Source organism: Physeter macrocephalus, chromosome 9, assembly GCF_002837175.3.
Source record: "Physeter macrocephalus isolate SW-GA chromosome 9, ASM283717v5, whole genome shotgun sequence".
NCBI lineage: Eukaryota > Metazoa > Chordata > Mammalia > Artiodactyla > Physeteridae > Physeter > Physeter macrocephalus.
The window spans coordinates 94,783,073-94,806,182 of NC_041222.1; the positions used below are offsets into that span (position 1 = coordinate 94,783,073).

Below are 23,110 nucleotides of genomic sequence, written 5' to 3' on the forward strand. Positions count from 1 at the left end.
GTTTATTGACACTTCTTTCACGCCACTGGATTGTGAACTGACACAGGAAAGGAAGTGTGTTTTATTCATCTTCAAACCTTTCCAAAACCCAGCACAAATTAAATGCATATTGAATGGCTGAATGAGAGAGAATATTTCCATGTCGTGCCCTCCAGCAGTGAGAGCCTGGGTATTTTTTTAGTTCATCTGAAAAGATCTGATTTATTGGGAGTGGTGATTCCTCATTAGAGTCAGGCGTTCCCAGTTGTGTGTGTACGGTGGGGTGGGGTGTGAGAAAGGGATGTGCTAAAGGGATGAAGGAGGCAAGATGAACAGAACATACGCTTCATTTCTCCATTTTATGTCCATTCCAACTCTTCCCAGTGCCGCTCTAATACCAAATTTCAAAAACACCAACTTGTCGTTCCTAAAATTACATAAAAACCAAGAATGCTAATAATTCTCAGTGGAATGGAGAGGGAAGTCATGATCCATCCTTAAAACTTTTGAAGATAAGTTAAATGGGTCAACCTCCTTACTTCCTCCTACTTACTGAACCTTTCCTAACCTATGGGTGTCCAAGATTCAATCTATTCGTTTTTCTTCAACAGTTGAAAAAAGCAGCGTCTATATGCAGACCAGCAAAAGATGAGTGTGATTCTCCTGAGATGTGTACTGGCCACTCTGCCGAGTGTCCTAAGGACCAATTCCAAATAAATGGATTTCCTTGCAAGAATGCAAAAGGCAACTGCTTCATGGGGAATTGTTCCACCCGGGATGATCAGTGCTCTGAATTGTTTGATAAAGGTGAAAGACAATTACAGTGAACGACTGATAAAGATAATAGCCGTTATTTCTGTTACTGTCCTTTAGGAATCTGGGGACAAGATTGGAGATAATGCCATTTGTGGCAGATATTACCTGGCACCTTTCTGAATAATACCTTTCATATTCATTGACTTTATCTCTAATGTTAATTGACTAGCTCAGTATGTGGGTTAAGGTATGTTTGTTTCTTTTTTATATCCATATTCCTTCCTAAAATATCCTCCTGAGGCAATAGGATAGTTTTTAAGTTATTTATTTGTCCCATTCTGCTTCACTGCTACATGACACTGAAATTTCAATTATATTAGAAAAGTAAGGCATTTTATGATTTGTCATATTCATGCTTCCATTGTTTTACTTTTATCATACCGTTTTTGGGTCCCAGAGGCAAAAGACAGTTCTGATATCTGCTACAAGATGAATAAAATTGGAAATAAATTTGGATACTGAAAAAACAGAAACATGTATTAATTCCTTGTGAAGAAAAGTAAGTGCCTTGTAAAGAAAAGTAGGTACCCTCTCAGAGTGTTTTGCAAAATCAGAACAGCTCTTGTTCTGACAGCTGCCAGCCTGTTTTTACTGAGGAGATTAGGAAGAAAGGGAAGCAAGAAGGGAGAGAGCACACATCCCTGATGGAATTAAATGGCATTTATGTTCTGTATTTTGTAACTGAAAGTCATGGAATACAAGGAGGAAATATGGGAAAGATTTAAGATTCTTAGGAAGAAAGGGAAGAAAAGAAGCTACAAAAAAAGAGAGAAAGAAGCAAACAGAAGGAGGGCAAAAATAAGTAGAAAAGGGGAGAAGAGGAAAAAAGAAGGAAAGCCTTCAGAAGAAAGAAAGGTAGATGCTGAAGTTGAAGACAGAATGGGACAATTGGATGTTAGATCTGATTTTTAAAAAGCATGTGCTGACCCCCACTTCTGGGTTTGTTTCTGACATTTGGCAAGGCTTTCTGTGTGCCCCAAACAGGATTTGGACTGAAAACAACAATAATAAAAACCTAGAATCAAATTCAACGTTGCTTCTAAATATAATGCTAAAAATGGGCAGTAGCTTAACTTCTCTCACTTCCAATTGCTGCCTAATCTGTAAAGAGGGGGTTATAATAATAGCAACTTCATAGATTTGTTGTCAGAATCAACTGATGTCCTCCACGCAAAAAAAAGTAAGAAGGAAATCTTAATATCCTGATTAAAGTTATGCTAATTCAAATTACTAATAAGAAATATTCTCCTGTGAACTTGAACTAATATTGCTTTATGAGAATTCCATAGATATCATAAAGAAATACAATCATTTTACATCTTTGTCTACTCATCTCAGTTTCCAGGGTCAGGAAACAGGGTCTAACAGTTTACCCAGCCTCTCCTGGCCTCTGACAAGCCTGGTTTAGAAAAAAGTGACTGGGCCACTTCACTTCCAACCTAGTCTCTAAAGTTCTATTGTATTTCTGGTCCCAAGTGTGAGAATACTCTCCTTTCCTTCAGAGATATCAAATGTGGAAAGATATTCTGCACAGGTGGGCAGCATTCTTCTGTCCTTGGAGAAGAAAAGATCTATCACCTTAAGAAGCCTCTGAAGCAGAATGCCACTGAATGCAGAACTTTTTTTTTATACCACGATTCTAAGGATTTTGGCCTGGTTGCTCTTGGAACAAAATGTGGAGATGGACTGGTAAGATGAACACCCTTTGTTTTATTAAAACTGCTTGTCCAGTCGCTTAAAACCTCATTGGATCCTATAAATGGTTCCAGAGGGCTTATATATGGGAACACAGAAAAAAACTCTGCAGTATTTTTTTAATTGAGCAGAGTAGCAATAACACTGTAGTAAATATTCATTTTGCTTAATATTTGTTATACAAATTATGAAAATATTATAAATGTGCTTAATTAGTGTCTTAGAGTAGATGCTCAATAAAATTATAGACTGAATTTTTAAAATTTTTAAATTTATTTTAAAAAATTTTAATTTTTAAATTTTTAAAAATTTAAATGAAGTAGGCATAGAATCTTCATTTATTTTATTCATTCAGACGTATTTACTGGGCACATATTATGGTGCCAGTGTCTGTGCAGGACACACTTGATGTAAAGATGAGTATACTTGAGAATTTCATAGATTAACTTAAGTGTATCACTACAATCCAACTCAACTGTTTTCATGGTGATGTGATCAATGTGCCCAAGTCCAAAGAAAGTGACTGACTTTACTTGTAGAACACAGAGTGGCATCTTCTGATGCCATTAAATGAGCGACATTTCAGCTTTGACTTTATGAACAACATTTTTCAACACACAGAAGATGAGAAAAGACTTTTTAAGAAGAAATATACCTATATAATACGCAAAGGTACAAGTGTATGGCATAGACAGGTAGTTGACAATTTCAGGTGACTGGCGCTCCAAGTGAAATGGCAAAAAATTAAATTGAACAGGTAGAGTGAAGCCTGATTGGAAAGGCTTTATCACTGCAAGATGAAAACGTGAGAATGTAAACTAAAAGCAGTAGCAGTCTCATCAAGGTTTATAAACACAAGAATATTTGAAAAAATATAACGCTGTAGAGAAAATCAGCAATTTTGAGGTTGAGCAGTTTCTGTGGTATGCACCACCCCCCAACACTGCCATCCACAAGCATTACAGTATCATTCATATAATGAGATAGATAAATGAATTGGAAAGTAAAAATTCAGCATGTAAAAGCAGAATCAGAATTTAATAATTTCATAGAGACCTCTATTTCAAGGCCATAGATTTAATTATACAGTTTCCCATTAAAAGCACTAAATAAACATAAAAATGGTGAGAAGTAAATAGCTGTGAAAATTTGGGTATGTGTACCAACCACAAACTAGAAAGTTCAAGGACGTTCAGTAAGATAGAGTATATGCGGCATTGGTTTGAAGAAAATACCGGATAATTTTCTACTCACTTCAGGTAAGGAAAATCAGCCAGAGGTACAAAGCAGACGTATGACATCCCTTTCATAGAATGTCAGGGATTAAGCCAAGAAATTGATAGGGGAGCAGTTGTTAAGGAACACTTCGTGATTGTGCAAACACATCACGACCATGTACCACCACATAGAGTGCCTAATTCCTTCTAGAGAAATCTTAGTACAGAAGTGCACCACTCACAATGGTACCAATTCTTGAACCAATTCCTATTGAGGGAATCTATGCATAGCAAACGCTAGTCTGTAGAGGTATCACAAAGACACTACTGACAGAATTTGTCATTTTCATATTTATTCTGAGATACTATTTTTTTAGACTTGAGGAACTTTAAATGCCTAAAAACATTCTAGTTTCTCTTAGTAGTTATTCTTTCTGGGTAAATTTTAATCTGGCATGGGAAAAGAGGACAAACATATCCCATTACCCCTGGGTGCCCTTTTCCTTAGTTATACTATAGAACTTACAACATAGATAAGAAAAAAAGATGAAAAATAAAAGACGGTAAGAGAGAAAGATAGTAGACTGCAGAGAGAATGAGAGTAGAGAAGAGGAGAGAAGAAAGAGAGGAAATTAGTTAATTCTTTCATTCTCTACTAGAGAAGAATTGCTCAAAAACTGTCTTTGTAGTTATCTCTTTATTAAACATACAGAACAGCAAACTCAAAATAAAATACATCTCAGTATTTTCCTTTAGTTGAGCCTGAAATACTTGAAGTGAGGTCTACATGGGTTTTAAAACAATGTTTCTCAGTGTTTAATCATGTATATAGAAAACCTATTCTATAAGCATAAGGAAAGAAGATAAACAACAGACATAAGAGAATTCAGTACGGTGAACAAAGGAGACCAGTCTGAGATATCAAAGATGAGAGTCTCCTATGAAACAGATACATTTTTAAAAAGAGGAAAATCCTTTAGAAATAAGTTAAATTTATATTTTATACTATTTAGAAGTATATTAAACCTATAAAAAGGATATAATTTGAAATCAAGAAGCACTGCCTTCAAAGTGCAAAATGAATCAATTATTAATACAACAGTATTTGAATGTGCAGTACACATTTCAAATAACCATCGAATACTTATAGAGGATTTCTTCTTCCACAGAAGATTCTACATGTAGTTTTTCACAGTAGAACAAATGATGCAAATTCTAAGAGCAAGTAATTCTAATTCATCTTGGTGACTTCATTTCTAGGTGTGCGGCTATGGTGAATGTGTGACTACTGCAAAGGCCTACAATTCAACCGATTGTTCCTCTCAGCGCAATGAAAATTCTGTAAGGTTTGACTCCTTTTAAAATTAGTGTCTTACCAGTCATTTATTTACACAAGACTTCATTCCTGAGCCCATGTATAAGTGCAGGTGTGCGCATGAACGTGTATGTATGTATGTATATATGTATGTAGGGTGATGTTTAAATCAAATATGCATTTGGGATCCATTTTTTTCATGTATCATCAATAATATTGATCCAAAAGCCAAACCAAGTATTATACATAGTTAATGCCAGTGTTGCAAGTATATGTCTTATCATTGAACTGGTAATCTAGAAACCCAGGAGCTTACATATGAATGAAGTTTAAACCTGAAGTTTAACATTGGATCTATCATAATTTCACTTACAGTTAAATTACACCAATATCAACATTAGCCTAAAGCTTTTGAGAAAAACAATAAAAGCAATTTTTTTCACTCATTTAACACTGTTCAACACTAGCAGTACGTAGCAGTTTGCATGTGTGGGTAGCATCTTTCCTAAGCCAAATTAATCAGTAACACGTATATAGAGTTGTACTCTTTCAATTATTTTACATATATATTAAATTTTAAAAGCTTCATAACAATATTAAAAGATAAGTACTATTCCTATGCCCACTTTGAGAGATGGCGAACCAGTCACACTGAAGGTATGTGCAAGGAAAAGCTGAGAATTCAATACAGAAAGAGTGTGTGTTCTTTACCATTACACAGTGCTCTTTGATGAACTAAACATTATGCTATCACTTTTTTCCCACGTTAACATTATCTCACTGTTACTAAGCCTAGTTAGAGTCTCCTCTTTGGCTATGACATGTCCAGCTCTAGCCAGGCTGTTCATTTAATAAGATTTACGGCTTCTGGAAAAGTAAGTCAAACTATCTGGCTCATCTGGTTTTGAATTTGTCAGGATCATTCTCTTGTTCCAAGGCCATCTTCAAAGATAGCTGCTCCTTGTATTTTGTCTGCTTATTTTTCCCAACATTGACTTTGGTATGCAGTTTAGTTAATTAACCAATAAAAGGTTCATGAGTGTGTGGGCGTGTGTATTTTTGGGTGTGTGTGTTTGATGTAGAGCTGGCACTAAGCTAAATGAGCTGCAAAACACAACTTACCTCATTTGATGATTTATGGCTCTTCCAGGTGGATGACGGTGAACTTGAGTGCCAGTGTGAGGCAGTACGGGCATCTGCGGAATGGGAGGAAACTTTAAATGTTACCAGTGAGCATCCTAGATTAATATAATATCTTGCATATATCAAAAGCCTCACCAGTGAGAATGTTTTTTGCTTATATGCTAAGTCTACTACACATATGTTGTATTTCTGTATGGATTTGTATGGTCTTCTTGGTACGTTGGATATCTAAATACCCAAGTTTGAATTTACTAAAATTTCTTTTTAGAATGAACGTATCTCCTTCTAACTAAATTTGGATGAGTTCTTCTAAGAACCCATAACACAGTAAGGCCTTTTCTATAGTCAGTAACTGACAATCCAACTTTTCCTGCTGACTGTGATTCCCTTAAACACAATGGAATCTTGGATGGAGTGTTAATTGTTAATACAGATAAAAATTTGTGCAATGTTTTGGCCTTTTACTTTATTTAAAAAAATAACTGGTGGAGGGAGAATTAAAGCCCTTTAAGGAAGGAAGAAGCAGAATTGCAACAGCTCAGTTAAATGCTAATATTCCATTGTCCTAAAGCTGATGTCCTGGCTGAAGTCCATGTGTTTTTTTTGTTTTATTGTTTTGTTTTGTTTTTGCGGTACGTGGGCCTCTCACTGTCGTGGCCTCTCCCGTCGCGGAGCACAGGCTCCGGACGCGCAGGCTCAGCGGCCATGGCTCACGGGCCCAGCCGCTCCGCGACATGTCGGATCTTCCCGGACCAAGGCACGAACCCGTGTCCCCTGCATCGGCAGGCGGACTCCCAACCACTGTGCCAGCAGGGAAGCCCAGTCCATATGTTTTAATGTTACAGATATCTCCACCCTGGTGGTTGTGCTCATCCTGGTTATTATTGGTGTTGTGGTTGTCATAGTATTAATTCGTTACAAAAAAATGCAACCACTGTGCCACCAGGGAAGCCCAGTCCATATGTTTTAATGTTACAGATATCTCCACCCTGGTGGTTGTGCTCATCCTGGTTATTATTGGTGTTGTGGTTGTCATAGTATTAATTCGTTACAAAAAAATGTATTAAGTTGAAGCAAGTTCAAAGGTATGTCTGTATTCTCTGTGTGTTGAAGGGGACCATGCCTGAGACTATGTAAGCTTTATGGCCATAGAGATGGGAGAAAAGTATAAGCCTCTTACTGAAGACCAAGTAAGAGTAGTAATAAGTCAAGCTTTTACACACTTTGCTGTCATTGAAATGTTTATCCCAGTGACTCCCAAACTTTGCTGCACACTGGAATCAAAAGGGATTTAGGATTGACATACATATACTACTATGTATAAAATAGATAACTCACGAGAACGGACTGTATAGCACAGGGAACTCTACTCAATGCTCTGTGGTGACCTAAATGGGAAGGAAATCCAAGGAAGAGGGGATATTTGTATACGCATGGCAGATTCACCTTGCTATACAGCAGAAACTAACACAACATTGTAAAGCAACTATACTCCAATTTTTTTTAAAAAAAGGGATTTTTAAAAAATACTAAATTTGATTCCTCCATCAGATTTAATTGTTATAGAGCGTAACATGAGTATCAGTCTTTAAAAAATTTCCTAGATGATTTAATATTAACCACAGGCTTACCTCATACTTTAGCTGGTATCAACATTCAATTCCTTTCTTGACAGCCCACCGAGAGAAACCCTAGGAGGGGAGAATAAAGGATACTTTGGTGATGGGCAGCAGACTAGGACTGAGTCCATCTTACCTGATATTCACCCCCTACATGTAAGAAAATATCATTTGCACTAGTTAATCAATTTAAAAAGTAGTTGTATGTATGTTTGAAGTGGAACTATCCCTAAGCTAAGTGAGGTGGGAAATGCAGAATAGTCTAACATGATTCCACACCAATAACCTTCAGTTGACAGGTGGGGAAGGAGAGGATGGCAGGACTCAAACATACCAAGACACTATTTCAGAGCAGAATATATTGGTTAAATAAAATACTAATTTGTGCATGACTGGAAAAATGTACAAGCATAAACCATATTCTGGGATATAAAACAAATCTTAATAAATTTAAAAGAATTGGTGTCATACAAAATATGTTCTCAAAATAAAACTCTATTAGAGATCAGTATCAGAAAAATACTGGGAAAAATCTTTTTCTCGTAAAAAATTTAAAATGTACAAGACTAAATGACAGTGTTAAGAGATAAATATTTGGGGGTAAAAGTATAATCACATGCAAGGAGGAGGTCATTATTTAAGTTGGGAAAGTGGCTAATTTGGGGGGAGGAAGTGGGTGACAGTAACGATAGGAAACTTGAAATGGCAAAGTTTTATTCCTTAATCAGTGCAGTGATTGCAAGGATATTTACCTTAAATGGTTCATTAAGCCATGAATCTGTTTTGTGTGTGTGTTTTTATCTGTATTGTATTTTCCCAAGAAATGACTAAAAATGAATAAGGGCAACAATGCCAATTATTAGTAGGGATATAGAGAGTAAAAACTCTCATAAAAGCTAATGAAACTTGAAATGGTACAACCAACAGGTAAAATTCATACTATACCCTAAACCTGATCATACACATTCCCTGTAATCCAGCAATTCCTGTCATTATGAACACACCAAACAGAAATGTGTACGTGTGTATATCAGAAAACATCAACAATAATGTTCCAACTGCATTATTTGCAAAAAGTGAAAATAATACGAATGTCCAATAACACTACAGTACAGAGAAGGAAAAATGAACAAACTACTGACATTTACAACATACTATTGTATGTGATATCTTACTGTCACATACTCTTAGACAACACACCAAGCCCAAAAGCAAACTGTATGATTCAACTTATATAAATTCAAACTGACAAAACTACTCTATGGTATTAGAAGTCAGGGTAGTCGTACCACAGGGAAGATTTTCAGAGGGAACGGTAAAGTTTTACGTTTTGATCTGGGTGGGGTTTGGTTACCCATAGGTGCTCATTTTTAAAAATTCACCCACCTCATACTTTCTGTTTGTACATTTCTTTGTGTATCTTTTACATTAGAAGAAAAGTTTATTAAAATAACACCCATAGCAATATATGAAAACCTAATAAAAAAGCTGACAATCCTGTAAAAGTCCCTGCAAGCAGTGTGTTCAGCACCTTTAACAACAGCTATGATTTCCAAAGCATTTGACTCAGTGGGGGGAAAAAAAAAATATGAGTGCTGGTTAGGAAGCTACAAAAGCATTCCTTTTAAAACAGTTAACCAGTGAGGAAAGAATTTGTGATAAGATTATACCGATGAAACTGCCCACTAGGACCGAAGTCTTGAAGGAAGTATGAACTGATCATTGTTAGATGCAAATGCCAATGAAAATATAATGGTGCTAGTATTTTAAAATCAGGATTTTTTTTTTTTTTTTTTTTGGTTAGTGGTAATCTTGCTCCACGGCTCCAGGGATTTTGAATGCTTTACCCCAACTCTCCATGTCCCATAAGCCCTGTGCTTTTTACTGTACAATATTACAGAACAAGCTCCCACCCTACCTCCAGGAACACATATATGACATTATAGTAGAAAGGCTTTTACTGAACTTCTCTTACTTATGTCTGTATAGTTACCCTTTCTCTGGTAATATGATGGTTTATCATTTTTAGCCATTCATACGTTTTATTACGCCAGTGGTGACCCAAATAAACAAGTCTTCATTGTCCACGCAAATGAAAGGAAAATATTGTGTAATAATTTTTTAAGCTTACACTGAGATTTTCTGATATGAAAACACAGGATGCTAATATCAGGTTTAAACAAGAAACTGAATGTAAATGCACTTAGCACCGTGTTTGGTATATATTTAGCACTTAATATGTGTTAAATATCTACTATGCCTCATGCACTGTCACAGTAACTTTCCTAATTACATTTTCTTTAAATAAATGTGCAAAACAGTTGCACTCCCAGAGAAAGGATTCAGGTGAAGTTAGCCTGAGCATATGATCAATGATAGATAGTCACCAGAGGTTCAAATAGAGCCTGGGGCATATTTATATTGAATACAAAATCCTTAAGGGCTTTTTGGATTTTTAGTTAAATGGGGGAACTTAGAAGAAGAGCTTAATAAATAGTTGTTAAATATATGAATGAATTTAATTAACCATATAGCATAATACATTATAAATGTAGATTGTATAGGCCAGTTTGGGTCCTTGAATCTCTTGTTTAGGTTTTTTGTATTATTTGTCATAAAATTATATGAATAATAATGATTTAGCTGACTCCTGTTTGATACATTAGTTACTCATCAAAGGCCAGTTCTCCGCAAAATTGTGGTTTGGAAAAGATCTGTGTTTGGTGTCCTTTCCCAGTTACATTAATGATATTTGGTTAGCTTTTCTGTCTGGTACCCAGTGCCTGGCCTCTCCTAGGTCCTGTTTCCACTGAACCATGCTGCCTGGTTGTATTAATGTCCACTGGGGGTTAAAAGAAAGCACTTCAAAAAGGGTAACTTCAGGGGCTTCCCTGGTGGCGCAGTGGTTGCGCGTCCGCCTGCCGATGCAGGGGAACCGGGTTCGCGCACCGGTCTGGGAGGAGCCCACATGCCGCGGAGCGGCTGGGCCCGTGAGCCATGGCCGCTGGGCCTGCGCGGCCTGCGCGTCCGGAGCCTGTGCTCCGCAACGGGAGAGGCCACAACAGAGGGAGGCCCGCATACCACAAGAAAAAAAAAAAAAAAAAAGTAACTTCAGCAGGGCACATCTGCATTACAATAGTAAGTTCTGGAAGACCTCCAAGGTCCAAAGGTCCAAAGGGATGTGCCTGGTTGTGGAATTTCAGGCATGCAGACAATTAGAGACTCTAAGATTTGGAAGCTAATAGACTGACCCTGAACTACTCATATCATAACTTGTAAAGAAACTCCCCCTCTTATATGTATGCTTGATTTACAGATAAGTTGTTAGACTCATCCATCACAAGAGAACAACCTAGGCAAGAATATTTTCTCTGTGTGTTTCAATATTTGTACATTTACTAGGACTGTATTCTAGAGCCGACTAGCAAATGTATTTTGTAGGCTTGGAAAATAGTCATATTTGTTTGAGCACTAACTGTAAGCTAAGAGTATCTCTTTTCATCAGCCAAGAACTGCAGAGTCCTTGGAGAGACTTCCAACCAGTTTCTTGAGTCTGCACTACATCACGCTGGAATGGTCCCTTGGCTCTTTTCTGTTGGTTGTGCTAGTCTGTGTACATTTCACTAATAATCTTGGTGCCACTTAACCACTCATTGGTTCCTTGAAAATTTCCAACAATATAACAAGGCTCTCTGACTTCAGGCAGAAACAGGAACTTCCTACTTCTCAGCAGGGCTGGGATTAGGGTGGTAAACAGCACAGTGACTCTTGTAAGTACACAGTCAGATACTGTCATTATTTAAAATACTGACTGTGCCCATCATGAATTCTTGGGAATTAGTTCTGATTTTTTTTTTTTTAAACAACACATGAACGTATTATTTATTGTGATCACAGAGTTTGTTTGTACCCCTTAAATGTTGCTCCCGGGACAAATGCCTTGCTCACCTCGCCCTGGTCCCAGCCCTGGTTCCAGGGGTCAAACCCAGTGACAGCTTCCAGAGAGGCCTTGATAAGCAATGGGCTTTCCACTAACTGAAGAGATGTCTCCCCTGAATAAATATTGATGAGAAAGAAACAAAATAGCTAAATCAGCCCACACAGGCACAAGAGACACGGAGCCAAAAAAGAGATATTACCAGGTTTCTAAGAGCACCTGTACCACTGGAATCTTTATCGACACCTGTATCCTCAAGGTCACACAGAACACTTCTTATTCAGAACTGGGAGCCGAAATCACCGAGACTCTCAACTACATCTTTGTAAACTCAGCAGTTCTCATTACGCATCGTTTAATGGCTAGAAGGGTGTGATTAAGGTAGTGTTCGGTCTGTGGCTCCACAGAATCTGCCTGTCACACAAAAGGGTCTCAGAACGTGCTGTATAGCCAGGGTGCCACGGAATGAGCATACCTCTCCATGCCCTGCTCCACCAGCACAGTCCCTTTTTATAAATTGGTTTTACTGGGATTTCAACTGAGATTTTTTTTGAATGAAAGCTCTAGTACTTGAAAAATGTCTGGCAATCTTCTTACCAAATATATTGTTGGAGAGAGTTACAACCAGGATAACAAGGAAACACGGTTTCTGATAAAACTTCACTTATCCTGAACTATCATTGCCTCACCCCACCCCCATCCCCTCCATTCCCTAGCGATTTACAGTCTTAGGTTTTTCATGGATCAAAAAGAGGTGGCCTGTGTGTATATGTGCTCATGTGTATGTGTGCCTGTGTGTGAAATCTGGTTTGGTTCCTGACACAACAAAATGTGTTTATTATAGACACCTGCAAATAAAGAGCCAAGAGGAATCGCAGATCCCAATCCAAGCGCCAAAGTGGTAGGTTCCTGTGACAGACGGTTCCCTCCTTTTTAAATTTTTCAAATGCTAGCCTCCTTTTGTGTTCTTTGTCTACTCATTGTTTGGAGAGCTCCTCTGTTCTTATCAAAAGATTAGGAGGGTTGAAATTGTTTCCCCTGATATGCTTAAATTTCTAACTGATAATTCAGCAGTGCATGTTTTAGTCCAAGAGTTTTCAACCTGACTGAAGGAGCAAGCTAGAATTCAACAGTGTCAGAATCTGAATACATTTTGGAAATAACAACAAAAACAAAATTTCTTTCTCAAACTTTTCTTGGCTAGAGTATACATACCCATGGGTTCTCATGAGGTATTTTAAAGGACATAACAGTACTGGTAATCATAGAGAAGGTATCCTTTCTAATGGAACAGTTGTTTTCATGATTACTTTGCCAAAATTTTCACTTACAAATCAATAACTGACTATGCCCGAGGGATGATTTTACTTTTGAATTACTATGTCTAATGTCAGAAAATTTATCAAAAAATTGTGATTTTTGCCAAAGGGAGACAAAATGAGCATTGTTTGGCTACATTTCAGAGTTTTTGTTTTCATTCCTTCATTCATCCATTCAGTGACTTTTGTTGAGTCCCTACAATGTACTGGGTTAATGTGAAGCTTTCCCCAAGAAAGCATTCTTACTAGAAATACTGCCCAATACACTTTCCCTGTTGGGATGGAGAAGGAAAGACTTTTCTAATGGTCCTTCCACTCCACAAAGATGAATCTGTCTCATACTGGGGAGTAGAAAGAGATGCTCCTTAGTGCAAGCAAACTGGCTTCTTGTACTGAAAAATAAAATGATTTTCTTTCTTTTGTGATAGGCTTGTTGATTTTATTTTATAATGACTGCTTAATTAGCCAAGGCTAAGGCGATCTGGGAAAATGTGAATAAATGAAGTAAAGCAGAATCCAGAAAGGTTACTGTAATTAGTAGATATAAATGAAATATAACATGCTTATAGATTTTGCAGAAAACAATTTACTTTTAACCAACTCTTTTTATTTAGAGCTTGAAATTGGAATATCCAAAATGGCTGTGCAAGGTTAGGCTGAGGATTCTGGATGCAAGATCTTCTTAACCTTCTCTAGGTGTTTGCTACACATATTTCTGGTAGTTTTTCAAGTGTTTTTTTTATCCAGACAGAAAACGGTGAAGAGAAACAACATCTTCTATAATATTTACCTCTAGAATGGCATAGACATATGCTACCAAAAAAATCTACCATTTTTCAAATGCTCCTTAGCTTAATACAAAAAATAGTCTTCTTGCTCTAGTATTTTCTTACAAAATATTAATCTAATTACTTAAAAAAAATGTCAAAACTTAGAGGATAGTAAATTACAATGCTTAGTCTAAGAAGTAAAACATCTCTTATAACAGGTTATTTCTTTGGGAACATAAAAGTACTTATCTTAACCTGACATAATTACCATTAATTATGGTTTAAATGAACTTCTCTCCTCCAGAGATGCCAAGGAAATCGGTGCAGGAAACATCAGATTCCACTAGTTAATTAAAAGGTAGTCAGTTGTCCCACTCAGTCCTAACAGTGAAAGAGGGAAAAGAATAGCCACTTTAACTACAAAAATCCTTCTTAAACTTGTGGTGGCAGCCAAAGAGGACATGAAATGCTCCTGGTAATTCTAAATGCCTAGAAGTTAATTCAAAATTCCTTATTTTTAAAAATTCCTTAAGAACTTGACAGAAAAGTCAGAGCATTACAAAAATTTCAGAAAATTGACTCCAGCAGAGAAGAAAGACAATTCCCACGAAGGGCTTTTGAGATCCTTACAATATACGGGTTTGAGCACTTCCTGTGCAATTTCTGCACTGTTTCCTTCCCTTCCTGTCAGTCGACGGTGATGCGCGGGATTGTCCTGGGAATGATTTCAGCTCCTTCTTATATGGGGGCTCCTCAAAGTGTTCTCATGTGTCCTCTATTTTCTTTTTTGTTAACTGCTCAAGCTATCTGCAATTATTTTTTCACTTACTGAGATAAAGTTTTCAAGGCCTAACTGCAAATCTTCTGATTCAATGAAATAAAGGCTGCAAATCAAAGAAGAAAGCTGGTGGTTCTTAGTGAATTTCTGTGGCTCTGCTGACTGGTTGATGGAAAGAGTGAAATCAGCAAAGGACAGCAGTGACTCAGCACTTTGTACCTAGTGTGCTTTCAAAAAGCATCTGTTTTCCTAATCAAAGCTATTCCTTTAAGAAACAAAACTGGCACCTTGGATGGGCAATGCATTCATGCACCAAGGGCATCTACCAGCCTATGGTAATGAAGTCAGGTTTCACAGTATATATTGATAGGTGTTATAGATTTAATTTGTCCCATTTTCCAGAGTGACATGAGTCTGGTCTTGGTAGGAGATACAGAGTCTGCCTCTGTGCTCTGGCCTCCACAAAAGTGCCTGTCTCCTGTTTATCCTCCACAGGATAAGTTGGACACTTAAAAGAGATGATGAATACTTACCTGATTAAAGTAAATCTTTATCTGTAAAAAAAAAAGAAAGAAAGAAACAATACCGATAAAGGCATGCTTAACGCAAAATATACTAATTGAAATATTTTATGTAAATTTTTGAGAAAAGAGAAATTCCATATCATATACACTAGCCTCATTAAAGCAAACAATAATCCTCATGTCCAAGACAAATATCATATGATATTGCTTATATGTGGAATCCAAAAAAAAAATGGTACAAATGAACTTATTTACAAAACAAATAGTCACAGATGTAGAAAACAAACTTATGGTTGGGAGGGGAAGCGGGGGGAAGCAGGGGGCAGGTGTAGGGTTAAATTGGGAGACTGGGACTGACATATACACACTACTATATATAAAATAGATAACTAATAAGGACTTATTGTATAGCACAGGGAACTCTACTCAATACTCTGTAATGACCTATATGGGAAAAGAATCAAAAGAAGAGTGGATGTATGTATATGTATAACTGATTCACTTTGCTGTACACCTGAAACTAACACAACACTGTAAATCAACTATAAACAGTTTTTTTAAAAAAGACAAAATGAAGGGATGTCCACATATCCATATTTGCCTGAACAATACGTGTTGATGAACAATATACATTTTGGTGATATTCTCCCTTTAAAAGAATCATTTTCTTGATTTTTTTTTTTTTTTATTGTTCCCATATATCTTTCAGAAAACTCCCCTCATGGTGTCCTTTCCGAGGACGTCACTCATGTCCTCTATCTTGGGCTCCACATTCAGCTAACTACCAATTTCTAGTGATTTTTTTTTTTTCAAATTTCTTCTCTCCAATTATAAATATGTCTGGAATTCCCTAAGTCCTCCTGCTTCATTGCTTCCTGCCTAGATAGTCACTCTAGTCTTCTAATCTGCTTCCCTGTTTTTCAAATAACCCCAGGGGCCTTCTGACAATCGAGCCTCTTTTTAATTTCAGGTGGTATTCATCATGCTTGCCCATACTACTCAACCTGGGCCTTAGAGACTTGACCTACAGTCCTTTCAAATGCTGCCTCTCTCTGCTCTATTTCTTAGGGATCTTCTTCTTCCAATATTGTCTACAGATTAGGAAGCATTTTCACAGCCATCCCCTACTAGTGGGCCCCTTGTAGGCCCAGTTCTGTCCCTGGTTATGGAGCCAGTTATGATTTCATAGCCTTGATATTTCTAGCTCTTGTCACCTCCCAGGGTTTGAATCCTTTCCCTTGAACCCACAAGCACTGACAGAACTCCTGGTGGGAATGGACACACCTGCTAGACCTACTGTCCGAGCACCTCTGCCTCCCACCTCAGCCCCGTGAGTGCCTTGCTGCCCTGCCACGAATAAATAACCCTTCCTGATGCTAGTACTTGCCTCAACTTAGACAGAGCTTGCTACGGGTCTGGGATGTTGTGTCTTGGGATGCTGGGCTGTGCTTACAGCTGGGTCATGTGCCCTCTGCCCTGGACAGAGGCAGATTTATCGGCAAGCTCACGAAGCTGGGGCTTCAGGGCCCATCACATGCACTGCTCCTTCCAAGACCTTTATCTAACTTCGTATTTACATTTTTTAAGGACATTCAGTCGGCTGGTTTGCGTTGGGGAGCAGGAACTCAAACGATGGATCAGCAAAAGTGCCGATAGAAAACAAATAGGACAAAGATGCATCTTAGTGGGGCTGAGGTTTAGTCACAGGGAGGGCGAGAGTGGACCGACCTGAAATGGGAAGAGGGGGGTGTGGGCATGAGAGAAGCATGGCAGGTTTGACAAGCCCCCCACACCATGCCACCCCCACCTGGGGGGTGAGTACCTGAGAGAGCGCCACAGAGGAAAATCCAAGGCATGAGTGAAACCCAGCGGAACTTAGACGATGCTCCCCAGCCTAGGCACAGACCAAGGGCAGAGGGCCAAAGGTATATCGGCTCCCAGAATGTGAGCAAAACCGCTGCCCAAACCTCTGACCAGTGAGTGATACAGAACCAGGGAAACCCCATAGAAATCAGTAAAATAGAAAAAGAAGTCAAACTGAGCAGAGACATTAGTGGCTGCACATTGGTGGGGGTGGAAGGCAGTTGGAGGATAGATTCTGCAGTTTAACTTCCCACAAAATCACTTTAAAAAATTCTCCAAAAAAATAAATCAGAATCCGTATTTGTTATAATATATTGTCTAAATGCTACAGTGCCAAGGAATCTCAAGTATATTTTTACATCATTTCTGCCAGGAATGCAGTGATGGTGACCCAGATGAAAACAAAACAAAACCAGCATTCCCAATAGCATCCATTACAGTCCTGCCTCGGTATCTGTGGAGGATTGGCTCCAGGACCCCCCAAACAAAACTCCTCCCAAGCTCAAGTCTCTTACATAAAACGGCAAAGTATTTGCATATAACCTAAGCATATTCTCCCAGTATACTTTAAGTCATTTCTAGATTACTTATAATACCTAATACGAGGAAAATAGTAGCTTTGTAAATAGTAGTAAATAAAAGGTAAATGCTATGTAAATAGTGGCCGGGATGTGGCAGGTTCAGGTTTTGCTTTTTGGAACGTTGTGAATTTTTTAAAAAATATTTTTTCATCCTCAGTTGGTTGAATCCCTGCATGCAGAACTCATGATTACAGAGGGATGACTGTATTCTCAAATATCAACCAGCTCCATATACCCAATTTGTCTTTTTCTCAAAGCATCTGTACTGACACGAGATTGTGGAATTTATAAAAAACACACATTTTAGCACACACATGTGCTAAAACTGGGAAATATATTCTAAAGAAAGCTAATAACCTCCTTATAAACGTGCACATGTGTGGCAGGTCTGTCTGTACCTGACAACCCATCAAGGAAGTTCTTAGAATGGTCACTAGGTGGCGACATAGGAAACTAAATCTCCTGTGAGCAGGCAGCTTGCTGGAAGATTTCCTCCCTTTGTTAGACAACACCAGGCCGTCAAAATCATGACTTTAAATAAACTTACTAAGAAATGTGTTAAAGTCCTGTTCCTGATTATTAAGGAGGTAACTCTGAATTTAGCCAGACACAACTTCCTGTCTGCCAGGGTCGTGGGGTGAGGTAGAAAAATAGGGATCATTATCACTGAACAAAAGGGGAGCTGGGCTGGCAGCCTGAAAGCTACGATTGGAGATTTTAAATTGGAAAGACAAATACTATTTACTCTCAGTTCTGCAATCCAGTTTTCTTGAAGCGGACCTGTCAATAGTCCCAAATAACCCAGTCTCCTGAAGACTCCTGTGAGATTTTGCTTTTGTTTTTAAATTTTGTATTATCTGTGTACTTATTTTTTAGAAGGCCAGCAGATAAGCCACTTACGCAGTGGAAACTTGAAGAGCTCCCCCTTTTCCAGGGACACCTAATGCATAGAAAATGTCAGGAAAAGCCACAGCCTGTGTGACTTACATGACTTTGTGGTGGACCCTTGATGACAACTGATCATCACCAAAGACTGAGAAATATTGATTAGACTCCTGAGCTTATTGGAAGCTTCCTGATCACTTTCGAACTGAAGGTCAGGCTTTTAAGAAACTCAAAAGCCGTTCTGTAAGGAAGTGGCCGCCTCGTGGCCTTGACAGAATCCATTAACATCTTTCTCCAGGAAAAGCGGTAACCGTGAGCGGTTACGTAATGGATATTGATTGCTAAGGAAAGAAGATACATATAACTTTAAACCTCGGAGGTCTCCAGGAATGAAAGACATAGAAAAAGATGTCTTCAGCGTCACCCGAGTGCTAGGTCAGAAGAAATTATGCCAGAGCTGTCTTAGAGAATCTTAGATAACTGAATGTAAAAGCCAGTGTTCTTGCCATGGATACCAGCAATTTGCTACAAGGAGAGCAAATACAGCATTTATTGAGTGCACACTATTTGTTAAGCATTATTCTAAGCACTTCATATGCATAATTTCATTTTAAAATTTAAACAATTTTGAGTTAACTAATATTATTAGTCTCATTTTACAGTTTGAGAAAATCAAGGTCAAAAGTCAAATAATCCACCGAAAGAGAGATAGCTGATTAAATTACATAGTCAGGACATCAACCCAGGAAGTCTAACTCCAAAGAGTATGCTTTCAATCACTCCCATGCTGCTGGTGTAAATATAATTTTGATAGGGAAAAAGTAGAGGCCGCCTCCAAATTCAGACTCCTGGAAAGGAAATTAATATATCTCACTCCCATTCTCATTTTCCATCCACCAAAATTCCCATCCTTTGCAGCCACAGGGACAATGATTCATGGGTTAACACAGCAAGGAAAGCAAAGGGAGGCCAGGCAGCAGTCACCTCATGATTTAGCCGATTTACCCTAGTTGAGATGCTGTTGTCCACAGAGAGCTGTGTTTGGGGATACAGCTGAGGCTTTAATAGCTTTTACCGTTCTCCTGGCCACTCCCTAGGGGGTGCTTGTGATCCTGGAATCTTTTCTGTGTTTTACAACTACTTCAGGTTCTGGACGATTCTTTCTCAACAGAATGGGGCTCTCCCTGGGTGATGTTTTAGCTCAGTTTAGCATGCCTGGGAAACTGTCTGATGCTGCCTCCACCATCTGTGTTCAGGGAAGGAAAACCAGCAGAATTATTGACACTTAGCAGCTGATGGGTCGGGGGTGGCAGGCATCAATAAAGAGGCAGAACCCTCTGATGAAGCCTTCTTCCTTGCTTTAAAAAAAAAAAAAAAAATGCCCCAGATGAGTGGTCACCTTTCACAGGTAAGGAAAGAGAGGGTAACTGTACTGCACCCTTTCAGACTCCAGGCACCTGCTAGACCTTTACACACTTCTCCTGGGATGTCCACTGCAAAGTTCTGTGACAACTATTATTTTATAGACAAGGAAACTAACGATAAGTGGTCCCCAGACATACTGCTGTAGATGGGCCTCAGACTAAAACTGTGATCTGAACTGTTACCCATTCCAGTTTTGAGGCTGGAGTGGGTAATAGTCAGGCACCAATGTAACAACAACATAACAGGTCGCCGGTGAATGACCTTAGAGTTTATTCCTGGGGAAAGCGACTTTGATCTAGACAGGGGTTGCCCTACGAAGTGCAGTGGGTGGGCCTGGGTTTTGGCCCTAAAGCAACAGATATCAATTTCATTTTTCACATCTTCTCCAGGTTCTTCGAAGTAATGATTAGAGGGAAGAAAATACTCAAAGGTCTGTCATCGTTCCAACAGGACTCAAAAAAAGGACTCGCTGGATAGAAAAACATGAATGATTTTAGGCAAATCCTCCAGCATTTAAAAATCATTCTCATCCCATATTTAAACTTTTCCGTTCCTCACTTTATCAGGATCAGCCTCTTGATATTAAAGTTTATGATGATGACCCAGGAAAGGTGACATTTTTTAAAAAAAGAAGAAATCTGAGGTCCTGACTCTGGAACATGCTTCTTCAGGTCCACCCCGCAAAGTAGCTGGAGGTTAGTTTGATCTCAGAAATGTGTGTGATGCTCTCTCTGAAGAGGGACTTAGGTTAAGATATCATTATCTACTACAGTCTTTAGGCTGCCGAGGAAAGGAAAAGAAATGATCTTCCGAGATTGGTTCAAGATGGCGGAGAAGAAGGACGTGCGCTCACTTCCTCTTGCTAGAGCACTGGAATCAGAGCTAACTGCTGAACAATCATCAACAGGAAGACACTGGAACTCACCAAAAAGATACCCCACATCCAGAGACAAAGGAGAAGCCACAATGAGATGGTACGAGGGGCACAATCACAATAAAATCAAACCCCATAACTGCTGGGTGGGTGACCCACAAACTGGAGAACACTTATACCACAGAAGTCCACCCACTGGAGTGAAGGTTCTGAGCCCCACGTCAGGCTTCCCAACCTGGGGGTCCAGCAACTGGAGGAGGAATTCCTAGAGAATTAGACTTTGAAGGCTAGTGGGATTTGATTGCAGGACTTTGACAGGAATGAGGGAAACAGACTCCACTCTTGGAGGGCACACACAAAGTAGTGTGTGCATCGGGTCCAGAGGAAGGAGCAGTGACCCCATAGGAGACTGACCCAAACCCACCTGCTAGAGTTGGAGGGTCTCCTGCAGAGGCAGGCGGTGGCTGTGTCTCCTGGCGGGGACAAGGACACTGGCAGCAGAAGTTCTGGGAAGTACTCCTTGGCGTGAGCCCTCCCAGAGTCTGCCATTACCCCACCAAAAAGCCCTGTTGTTGTTTGGCCTGAGGCTCCAGTGTTGGGTCGCCTCAGGCCAAACAACCAACAGGGAGGGAACCCAGCCCCACCCATCAGCAGACAAGCGGATTACAGTTTTACTGAGCTCTGCCCACCAGAGCAACACCCAGCTCTACCCACCACCAGTCCCTCCCATCAGGAAACTTGCACAAGCCTCTTGGATAGCCTCATCCACCAGAGGGCAGACAGCAGAAGCAAGAAGAACTATAATCCTGCAGCCTGTGGAACAAAAACCACATTCACAGAAAGATAGACAAGATGAAAGGGCAGAGGGCTATGTACCAGAAGAAGGAACAAGATAAAAACCCAGAAAAACAAACAAATGAAGTAGAGATAGGCAACCTTCCAGAAAAAGAATTCAGAATAATGATAGTGAAGATGATCCAGGACCTCAGAAAAGGAATGGAGGCAAAGATCAAGAAGATGCAAGAAATGTTTAGCAAAGACCTAGAAGAATTAAAGAACAAACAAAGAGAAAGGAACAATACAGTAACAAATGAAAAATACACTAGAAGGAATCAATAGCAGAATAACTGAGGCAGAAGAACAGATAAGTGACCTGGAAGACAGAATGGTGGAGTTCACTGCTGTGGAACAGAATAAAGAAAAAAGAATGAAAAGAAATGAAGACAGCCTAAGTGACCTCTGGGACAACATTAAATGCAACAAAATTTGCATTATAGGGGTCCCAGAAGGAAAAGAGAAAGAGAAAGGACCCAAGAAAATATCTGAAGAGATTATAGTCCCTAACATGGTAAAGGAATTAGCCACACAAGTCCAGGAAGAACAGAGAGTCCAATACAGGATAAACCCAAGGAGAAACACACCAAGACACATAGTAATCAAATTGGCAAAAATTAAAGATGAAGAAAAATTATTGAAAGCAGCAAGGGAAAAAGGACAAATAACATACAAGGGAACTCCCATAAGGTTAACAGCTACAACAAATGCTAAAGGAACTTCTCTAAGTGGGAAACACAAGAGAAGAAAAGGACCTATGAAAACAAACGCAAAACGATTAAGAAAATGGTCATAGGAACATACATATCGATAACTACCTTAAAGGTGAAAGGATTAAATACTCCAACTGAAAGACACAGGCTCACTGAATGGATACAAAAACGAGACTCATATATATGCTGCCTACAAGAGACCCACTTCAGACCTAGGGACACATACAGACTGAAAGTGAGGGGATGGAAAAAGATATTCCATGCAAATGGAAATCAAAAGAAAGCTGGAGTAGCAATACTCATATCAGATAAAATAGACTTTAAAATAAAGAATAAATATATATATGCACCCAACAAAAGGGCACCTCAATACATAAGGCAACTGCTAACAGCTATAAAAGAGGAAATCGACAGTAACACAGTAATAGTGGGGGACATTAACACCTCACTTACACCAATGCACAGATCATACAAACAGAAAATTAATAAGGAAACACAAGCTTTAAATGACACAATAGACCAGATGGACTTAATGGATATTTATAGTACATTCTATCCAAAAACAGAAGATTATACTTTCTTCTCAAGTGTGCACGAAGCATTCTCCAAGATAGATCACATCTTGGGTCACAAATCAAGCCTCAGTAAATTTAAGAAAATTTAAATCATATCAAGCATCTTTTCTGACCACGACGCTATGAGATTAGAAATGAATTACGGGGGGAAAAAAATCGTAAAAAACACAAACACATGGAGGCTAAACAATACGTTACTAAATAACCAAGAGATCACTGAAGAAATCAAAAAATACCTAGAGACAAAT

The 23,110-nt window shown here is 38.8% G+C and overlaps 1 protein-coding gene across 1 annotated transcript in view; it reads left to right on the plus strand.

The window, feature by feature from the left end:
* ADAM7 (ADAM metallopeptidase domain 7) overlaps positions 1–19,730 on the plus strand; it is a 49,471-nt gene extending 29,741 nt beyond the window's left edge. Inside the window, 11 exon segments of the mRNA XM_024130781.1 lie at positions 591–786; positions 1,193–1,264; positions 1,267–1,294; positions 2,298–2,484; positions 4,968–5,048; positions 6,173–6,251; positions 7,144–7,217; positions 7,219–7,250; positions 7,841–7,940; positions 12,566–12,622; positions 19,539–19,730. Of these exon segments, the coding sequence (XP_023986549.1) occupies positions 591–786; positions 1,193–1,264; positions 1,267–1,294; positions 2,298–2,484; positions 4,968–5,048; positions 6,173–6,251; positions 7,144–7,217; positions 7,219–7,250; positions 7,841–7,940; positions 12,566–12,622; positions 19,539–19,730 (1,098 nt within the window).
* The last annotated feature ends 3,380 nt before the right edge of the window (positions 19,731–23,110 follow it).